This window comes from Neltuma alba, unplaced genomic scaffold (genome assembly GCF_004799145.2).
Source record: "Neltuma alba isolate B1F8T4 unplaced genomic scaffold, ASM479914v2 tig00000777_pilon, whole genome shotgun sequence".
Classification (NCBI taxonomy): domain Eukaryota; kingdom Viridiplantae; phylum Streptophyta; class Magnoliopsida; order Fabales; family Fabaceae; genus Neltuma; species Neltuma alba.
Window position 1 is genome coordinate 100656 of NW_021632188.1, and position 10227 is coordinate 110882.

General features: G+C 38.2%; 1 protein-coding gene and 1 non-coding gene across 2 annotated transcripts; both read right to left on the bottom strand.

Annotated features, from left to right (window-relative positions):
* Positions 1-428: 428 nt before the first annotated feature.
* LOC114745739 (callose synthase 12-like) lies at positions 429-8152 on the bottom strand. Its single transcript, XM_028933905.1, has 4 exons — positions 8066-8152; positions 7824-7974; positions 2125-7452; positions 429-555 (listed from the first exon to the last, which is right to left on the bottom strand). Exon 3 carries the CDS (start codon positions 7445-7447, stop codon positions 2138-2140), a length of 5310 nt encoding a protein of 1769 aa, XP_028789738.1. The 5' UTR covers positions 7448-7452; positions 7824-7974; positions 8066-8152; the 3' UTR covers positions 429-555; positions 2125-2137.
* Positions 4408-4488, bottom strand: LOC114745750 (small nucleolar RNA J33). Its single transcript, XR_003740230.1, has one exon. It is a non-coding gene; the product is annotated as a small nucleolar RNA J33 (small nucleolar RNA).
* Positions 8153-10227: the final 2075 nt, after the last annotated feature.

Consider the following 10227-nt stretch of genomic DNA (forward strand, 5'->3'; position numbering starts at 1 on the left):
TTTTCCAGGCTAACTGATTGCTATAATGGACCTGTGAAGGACCATGGTGTTCACATTGATCACAAGGTGTTCAATAAAATGCCTGCGAAAACACCCAATCTCAAAGTAACCTCCTTGTCATAACAAATCTGTCTTTCCAAAATTTGTGTCTGTCTACAAGGTGTTCAAGATTGCTGTGAAACATGAAACTTACCCAAGGAGGGAAAAAAAAAGAAAAAAAAGGGAAGAAATATAAAAAGCCATGATTCAACCAAAACTGTACTTCCTTTGGTTTCGAGTAACTGGGGATGTTAAATCGCAAAAGGAATTGACTATTGATTAATTACAATAACAAATACAGCCAAAGCGAAAGAAAAAGGAAGAAATGGCATTCTTCCCCACAACGAATATTAATTAACAAAAATATAATCACAGCTACTACATTCTGGCCGAAAAGAAAAAATCAAAGCTCTTAACTCCAACATAAAATGTATGCATATCTAAAGAAGAAAGTCTATAAACTCAAGGCCTTCTATTCTCTGTCTTCTATGGCTTCGTCTCATTCTGATGCCAAACCTGCAAACAACATGCTACCCTTAGGTCCAAAAGAAGCAAGTTCTGATCACATATTTCTAAATGCTTAGTATAGAGATACACAAGATGCCTATTGCCATCCAAAAATACTCAACATTACATCATTTCATCAACTTTATCAGCTTGAATAATACTTTTGTCACGGTTTTCAATTGCCAACCTAAACAAGAAGTTTTATCCCCTTAATCCGACAACGCCATTTTACTTCCTCAATAATTGCCATGTCATTAGCTTGGTATCTTAACACCTGAAAACTCCTAAAAGGGAATGGAACTTGCTGCAGATACCCTAACAAATAAATGAGGGGCACCGAAGAGGAGAGAAGTTAAATGCAAGAACAGACACAAGGTTCAGAGGATTAGAACTCCTTTTCTAAAGGAAAAGGCAACAATAGAAGACTCTGTATAGCCATATCTCCATGGCCAAAGAAAAAGGCATAGCCATCCCAGTTAATGTGAAGAGTATTTAGTTATGATATGGGTATTTACTAATCAAAATGCAGTCTTGCTGTCAATTAGTATGTGGGGACTTGTGAGGGGCAATTAGTATTCTCTTCAGTTCTTTTCCTCTATTTACTTGGGCATTAAATTAAACCACAATTGTAGTTGCGAAAAACAAAAAAAAAGGAGGAGTCTGGCACGCCATAAAAACAAATATATATGAATAGAATCATGAGGTTCTCCATTAGTGGCAAGGACTTGAAGGGCCAACTTCACAGCAGTGACCTCGTTCGACACTACTGGCATAAAACCAAAATGCTCCTGAGAGTATATAAAAGAATATTTTTACTACCCCGACCGTAAATACAGGACCCCTTTTTAACTAATTCCCACAATTAAGAAAATTAATTGAATTAATTAATTAGATGTGATTAGTGTGTAAAATAGTTTATACCACCCTTTCACAATTACCCCAGCATTTAATGGGATGTTTTAACTAGTAATAACTTCTTAACCAAAAAATTGAGCATTAATTCAGGCATTTTGGTTTTTAAATAATTAAAAAAAAAAAACAAGGACAAGGTTTAATTTAGGAGACAAAATGGATGGATTCTTGTGTAAAAGACCAAAGCAAAACCGGTGTCCTCCCCACAACTTTTTAGCAAGAACATGTCTGAAGGCCTAAAATATTAATAATTCAGAATTCACGTATTTATGAGTTAACTATACATGTAGCTTTGTAGAAACCGTATTAGGAAACATTCAGTGATCCCCGATTATGTTTCTTAAAGATAGTATAAGGCGTAACATTTACAAACTAATTCTCCATGTAAATACAGAACTGGCTCAAAATTGTACCAGTGCCATACTTAACATGTGATGATGATATCTATTTCCCACTTAACCATTTACAAGCTGAAGATAAACTGTTCGCTCATATTCGGAATCTAGACCCTCAGTTGCACAAGGATTGGAGACATGGTTCCAGGTCAAAAAAGGTTTATCCGTCTTGTTAAACTTTACTAACAAAATATCCACAAACAAGATCAGCCACACCAAAATTACAAGTAATTACACAAAAAGCTCCAGTAAATGCATGACCAAATATTACCTCAAGTCACAAGTTAGACCGCAGACTTTTTCCCTGTAATAATCTGGAATATCCGGAGGCCCCTGCTGAATGCTTCATTGAAAAGAACTCTGGTCTGCATAGACTGAAACCCTGGCAACCATGACAGTAATGCTACTGGAGCCATGACAATGACTCCAAATAATATATCATACAGGCGAGCCACAGAAACAATCCCCTTCCAGATGATGGATGACTGCAGGAATGGCCGGAATACCTGGGCAATCAATATGAGGCCCCATCCTGTGGGAATGAACGCCAACATGCTTGTAAAAATATCCACAAACTTCAATTCAGTAAATTCCAGCAAGGCAATTATCACAAGTATCACAAGGATAATGACAAGAAACTGAACCAGCCGATAGTAGATATGATCTTTTGCTGCATATTTGTCCCGTGCATATGATACTGCCACATAGAACGCAAAGACAACAAACACATAGATCCAAGATAACAAGTAAACAGCAATACTGGTACTTCCAGCAGCAATACCTAGCTGATAAACAATTCCATACTGGAAAAAGAAGAACCGAAGGTCCAAAATTATCTCCAATAACTTCCCCCAAAGTCCAGTTACCCTCAAATGATCTTGCTCTTCATACCACCATCTTTCCCAGCTCTGTTCAGCTTTAGCGAACACACTTCCATGGAACCAAATCCAGTTCATAAAATCATCAAAGTCATAAACAGCCTTTAGCCAATCAAAACCTGAAGGATTGAACACAAATGGTGCCATAATCCATGATACAACTAGGAACCAACTAGAGATGGTCAGGGCTATATAAACAAATGTGTCAGTTGCTACAGGACTGTGTGATGCATAAATTACAAGAATCAGCCCCAATTCAATGGCTTTCACAAAATGACTCCGGGCATATAGTCTATAGTTCTCTGCAAAACTCTTGTGCTCTACAACAAAGCCACGACCAGTCGCCCGATACTTTGCCCCACCATGAAGGATAGTCCGGCCAAAGAAATGGCTACGAGTGCCCATAGAGAATGTGTAGAAAACTGACGAAAGCTGGAGCTGCATTGTCAGGAAATCCCAGATAGCTTGAAGGAACCCGTGCTCCAGGGAGTTCTCCACAATCATGGGCAGGGCAGTGAAAATACCAAGTTGGATGATGAACTGCTGATTTAAAATGGTACCAAGTGCTTTGTTGTTATTGCTGTTACTCTCCATAGAAGCTTCAACACCACTGAGAGCAAGATAGAGCCGGCCCCATAAAAATGCATATACAGTGAGAACAATCATCATTGTGTTGAAAAAGAAGCCCACAGTAGTGTAGAAGAAAGAGAGCATACGGAAGAAATCAAGCCTATGGCCCAATCTGTAGACATCTCTGCTTAAAACTTGCTCCCCATTTCCACTAGCAACCTTGGCTTCAAACATAGATATTTGATTCAACCCAACATCCCTACCCTTTCCAACCTGAATGTATTCATGGTGTGTGACATTACCTCCACGGAGAGTACAATTAAAGCCAGCAAAAATATCTTCACTTATGTTGATCACTCTAGAAGCTTTACTGATACCACCTCGAGTTAAGAACCAAAACCTGTCAAACACATCTGGATGACCATAATGCATTCTGACTTTCAAAGGATTTGCCAAAACTCTCTGCCCTAAGGTTACAAAACTTGTTTCTTGAGCTGACATGAACCAAGCAAGAGAGGAAACAGAACCAGTAAAAATGTGTTCTCGGACTCCTAAAATAGTAGGCTTCCGAATCCCATAATAGTGCTTGTATTCTTCCAAGAGATTCCGCATTTTAAGTGCCTCTTCAAAGTAGTTGTCCTGGTTCATATCAATGGTCTGAACAGCATCACCCCGGCTAAAGATGACAGCATGGTTTTGATTTTCTGGCTTTCCTTCTCCAAGTTTCAAGGGACCTGGCAACTTTATTCGATATATTTCAACCTCCTTATCCAATTGTTGGTCATACTTGACAAGAACAGAGTAATACTCCATTTCGTCCCTTCCAGTGGAAACCTCATCAACATAGGCAACTCGAAGGGCTTCATTATTTTTCATTAGATACAATATCTCATCAGCACGAGGGTCCTTTTTCTGCTTTTGAGTTCCATAAATCTGGCAAGCAACCACATATGTGAATTTCATCAAAGCAGTCCCATATTCATGACCTTTGAACAGCAAACTCACTGAACTGCTGGCTCTACTCAGACTCTTAGAGGAAGGAGACCTTTCAGGGTTGAAACCATCCAAACTGTCTCGCCTCATTGAACCCAGTTCACGTGAGCCTTCTCGAATATCCATTTCTGATGCAGAATCTAGAAAAGCCAACATCTTAAGGGCCTGATAGTAATACATCATTCCTCTAACAGTCCGAGATAGTGTTTGACCTCTGTAAGATGCCCAAAGCCTCAGATCTCGGAGTCTGTCAGTCCATATATCACTGTCTTTCATCATCCCCTCTCGCCGCATCCTTTCCATAAAATTTTTCCACTCATCATCAAATATAGTCTGCAAATAGTACAGGATCGAAATACCATCTTCATTCTCAGTTCTTAGTTGTTCTTTGCTGAATAAGACATCTTCACTATAGTAAGGGGTCAAAACACTGAAAGCCATCATTTTCTCAACCTGAGGAGCATGGGGCATATTCATAAAAAGTGAGTTACTGAAAAATGCAATCCGTCGCCTGGCTTCAAGATTTACGGGAATATTTTGCATTGAATCTCTGGAGGTAAGAATTGTGTGTAAGCGTCGAATCTGCCGATAAAAGTTCTCATTGTTGGTATCAGGCAACTGAATGGCATTAGCAAATAGTAAACCTCCTGAGGAAGCCAGATTGCGTGGAGCCAAGCCATCCTCAAGTAGTTGAGCAGCACTCCTTGTATCCTTGAAAAAATCTCGGATGGCAATCTCATATAGGGCCTGAAGAGTATTCACCAACTTGTTAGAGTCTTTCTGGGGCTTGTTCAATAACTCAACAAGTACAATCAACTTGCTGTGTAGCTGGGGCAGTGCAGTTGTCTTAAATGTTTTAGTGAATCTCTCGATCTCAAGTGAGTGATCAATTTCTTGAAACAAGACTGTCACAATAGAATGCTCTTCACTATTAGGTTTGATAATCTCAAGGATCAAGTACTTGATACAATCATAGACTTCAATGACAGCACAGCGCCTGTACTCATTCTTGCCTATCTTCTTCCAAAGCCACCTATCAGGACTATCAACTAATTCTTTGGCCTGACTAAGCGCCAGCAACAACTCATTGCAAAGAAGAAAGCATGGCCAACGTATCACCCTAACATTCCAAGAGTTTGGTGGGAGTTCCAGGAGCTCAACCTCTCGGTCAGAGATGATATCCTCCTCCCTGAAAGACATAATTATCTCATTCCATATCAATGCAAACTTGGTCGCCTCAACCTGGTTAGATTCAAGCTTCCTATAGGGCTGCCCAAGCCCATACCTGAGCTTCAACCTATGGATAGCATCCTTAAGCTTGTTCTTCAGTGTACCCCTTGCATTTAACAATTGTTCCTCTGGCATAAGATTAAACTGGATGGCACTAGCGAAAAATTGGAATCTCAATCGCAGATGTTGCATATTTCGAATCTCGCCCAAGTGGGCAAACAACCCCACAACTGCCCCAACTAAAGATGAATATATTGAATACCAAATCTGAATATCCATCAAATAGACCAAAACAACAGGAAGCCACAGAAGGCCAACGGCAAGTCTGTTGCTGTTGCGAAGAAACTCATGCCATTCATACTCAACATTCTTAAGGTGCAATACTGCTTTTGATGGAGCAATCATGGGTTTAATCTGAAGGAAGTAACTGAAACAAAACTTAGTGGCAAGCACCACAATCCAGAACAAGGTGTATTTAATGTTATCTACCAGGCCTTCTCTCAAACCACGACCAACAAAAGATCTACTCTGAAACCACCAGGATAACATGTGAAAGATCCTCCAATTTGTTTTCTCAATAAAATTTCTGACCCAAGGAATTATGAAGAGAGCTAAAGCTAGTAGCTCTGGAATGATAAAAACAAGGGCAGCCTCAAGAAAATTCGTCATCCGCCTATTTGCTTCAGCTGACCACTTCCTATCTCGGTTTCTTTGCGACCATATCCTCCCATAAAATACACCAAAGACAACAATCCAGGCAGCAGCAGCAACACATTTGAGGACCATTCTCACTCCAAGACCCATAGTCTCCCTTGAAACCAACCTATAATGCATCCCTACATCAAGCAAAGATTGCAAAAACCTCAAACCACTCCAAGTAAAGAAAATTGTTAAAACTCGAACCTGTACCGTTCTATCCTCCAATGCTTGCCAAGGATATTCCTTCTGCTCCCAAGCAACAATAATTGCCGCTTGGAGAAACAGTATCAGCATCACCCAAAGCCTATCAAAACTCCGGAACAAATTCCAAAACGATCTCTGCTCCACAAAACCTGTCTTACCCACATGCTTGGCCCTGCTGGATGTCACAAAAAAGTTGCTTCCGACATCAACAGGCCACTTCAGCTTCTCAAAACACCGTCTACTCCAAAAATATTCATTCATATCATCGTAATTTCTCCAAGCACTGTGAGGAGCAGTTCCATTCTTGCTACTATCTACCTCAGCCTTCATCGTTTCATAAATGGGTTTAACCACACAGTTGAGGAATGCATTCTCCCCGGTAGTTGAAGGTATCACGGGCTGGCCGGTATTCTCATCTATGTAATCCTCCAAGATCTTGTTCAACTCCATGGCCATGTGATGGAAAATATAGCAGAGGCATTCAGGGACAAACCGGAGATTAGCAGCCTCACCCCAGATCAGGAGATAGAGCGAGACATAAAGCAGCTCTCGCCGCTCATCAGAGGCCCCTCGGCGATCGGAAATCCAAATGTTGGATTTTTTTCCCAAATAAGAACACCAATTGGTGTAGTTCTTCAAGAGCTTCTTCCGGAACCTTCGCAGAACAGTGCCATCCAAAGTGTCAATGTTATCAGGAGGAGGGGTCAAGCGCATCTGGGCATTTGCAAGGTGGAGCACTAGGTGCTCCCGCTGGTTCCGAACATTTTCCCTCTGAAAGCCAAAGAAACGGCCGAGCCAGTCGAGAAGGTCCATGTTAGGCAGCCATTGAGTGAAAGGGGGCTTACGGAGGTCACCAACTGCACGGAGAGCAGCTGCGGCTGCGCGCACCTCCGGGAACCGGAGAGAAGGGTGGTCAGCAAGGAGATTGTGAACGGGAATGATGTTGTAAACTTCATCTTCCGGCAACGGCCGGGGCCGGCTTTGAGTGGAAGCTGGGGGGTGACGTTGGCGCAGATTCATAGCATCTGGAGCAGAGAAAAAGAGAAAAAAAGAGTGAATGAGAGGAAGAAGAGAAGGAGCAGAACAAACATGATAATTAAATAATTATAACGGGGAAAAAAAATTCAGGGACTGTATGCTGGCTCATCAGTGATACTGATCTGAAAAAACTGAGCCCTGTCCTCAAGGAAATTGATAGCAGATGGCTTTTCTTAATGTCTTGTATCGTGGATTCACAATTAAACACTAACTCGTCAAAATAAATTCACCAGACCTTCACTTCACTGCTATCTTCTCAAATAATCAGCAAATGAATATCAGAAGAAAAAACACACAGACACCATTGACAATACATTCCCAGATTGGGATTTGGAAGGAATATAGGGAGAAGCAATACCACGAACAAAAGACGAATCAGGCCACGAAGAAGGAAGAACCACGAGCACAAAGAAAAAACAGAAAATGGAGAAGGATGACTCGAGTGGAGGAGAGCAGAAGCCACAAACCACGACCACGAGTCGCCGGCCAACGGAGAAGATGAAGGATCACTGGAGTACAGAAGAAGGAGCAACGATGATTACCAGATCGAAGAGGAAGGTACAACGGAGTGTCTTTTTGGAAAATGAAGAAGAAGCTCACCGGCGTGTCTTTTTTGAGAAGGAACAAAGAAGTTGTGCGGCAGCGGCTGGCGTTCAAACAGGTACTTTGCTGTAAGAAGGTTGGCTACCAACGGTGCCGGAGGAGATGGGAATTCGCGTTTTTGACCAAGCAAAAAGAAAACAAAAACTTGTAATTTGCAACACAATTTCCTTTTTATAAGAAATTAATTGGAAAAATTGCCCAAAATTTCTGATTAAATAAAAAAAATTAATTATTTAAGTGTATTTGAACTTTATTTAAGAAGACAAATATAACTTCTCTCCAAGTATTCTGCCATTTGCAAAAATATGTTGCACACAACTAAAAAAAATTACACTCATTTGAAAATGAGTTGAATCTGTTCAAGAATATGAGTTTACCAGTGTATAATTAATTTTTTAATCAAGAATTTTTGACAATGTTCCCAATTTTTTAAAAGAAACTACATAAGGAAACGTTAGTACATTTGAGAAACGAACAAGGGAATGAGTATACAATTTTTTTTTAAATACCGCCAAAATACACATGATTTAATTTATTTAAGAAATCAGGTCAACAAAAAATGGTTAAGAAAATCGGGATATCAATGACAATGCATTAATTATAATTTATATTTATAAATTATTTTTGGTGCATGATCAACCAATGGTCACATTAGAATCACCGCGGCAAATGTGACGATGTCAATGTCAAATTAATCACCAATTCACTGCATTTAATTCATTCTCCATTTCAATTCAATATATTTATTTTATATTATAAAATTTTATAAAAGTAATTATATCATAGATATTTTTCCATTTTAATAAGGTGAAATTATAATTTTAAATTTATAAATTTCAGTCATGTCAAATCTTATATTATCCCACTCTTTAATATAAGACTTAGTTGACTAATTTAAAAAATTAATGAAACTAGTTAAATTAGTTATTTGTTATAAATAAATGATATCTTTTTTAAAATACCCTTGTTAATCATAGATATTAGTTAGAATTACTATTTGATGAAATATTTAATATGTGCAACTATCATAAAGATTACTTTGAAAAAAAAAATATGAAAGACAAAGTGAATTGGAATCTCATATTTAGGACTAAATTAAAAGTTCAACAAGCTCTTATAATAAAAACGGAGATAGGATAACAGAAAGAACTCCGCACTTACCAAGAATGATAAAACAAAGATCACTCTCTTCATATTTCTCCCCATTTTAAGCCTGGAAATATGATGAGTGAGCAAAAATTATTACATAGGTACTTTTGTCTAAGGGACTCTTACATACTAAACACGATATTTTAAATTTGAATAAAAATACTTTTGATATCCAATAATCTTATAATCTTATAATATGAAAACTTTTTTGTTTTTTGTAAATGAAACGTCACGAGTTTGACCTTTTTTTCTTAGCAATTTTTTTAACTCGCTGCAAAAAAAAAAATCCCAATATAAAATGTCGCGTTCTTGTACCCTCATGCATGCATAAATTTCGCCAACACAAAAAGTGCAAAAGGGAAAGGGGAAAAAAAAAACTTCTGGAGACAAAAGCAAGATTCAGGTCTTTGTGTGATTCCAACAAAAGAAAAAAAAAATCACAAAAGAAAAGAAAAGGAAGATATGAACGACTTATGATGATGATGATAATAAAGCTTTTGAGGCAGTGTGTGAGATTAGCTTTGGTGTAATATCCTCTGAAAAGGATATTCTAATAAGCAATGAACAATAATTAAAGTTCCTTTGCTTTGCCTTGTTTCAAGGATTCCTCACATGCAAGTGAGGGCTTTTTCTTTCACTCATATTCTCTTGGAAAAAAAAAAAATTCGTGCCAGGCCAATGAAGGTAGGACAAACAGCCTCAATTACTAATAAAATATTATAACATATTAAATTAATTCTTATTCTTAAATGAATTCAATTTATGCCAAAAATAAAGATTAAGATTTTTATGCTTCCTCTGTCCCTTATTATGAAAAATAATTACTCAAGTCTTGTAGTTTAAAATAGCAGTTAAATTTAATTAAGAATAATAAATGTGTAAGATATATATGTATTTTTTAATTATAAGATATACACATATTTTTTAATTATATTATTACTTGTGAAATAAGTATATGAGAGATAACGAGTAAAAATTTATTGTTAGAAATAACCAAGATCTTCCCCTGA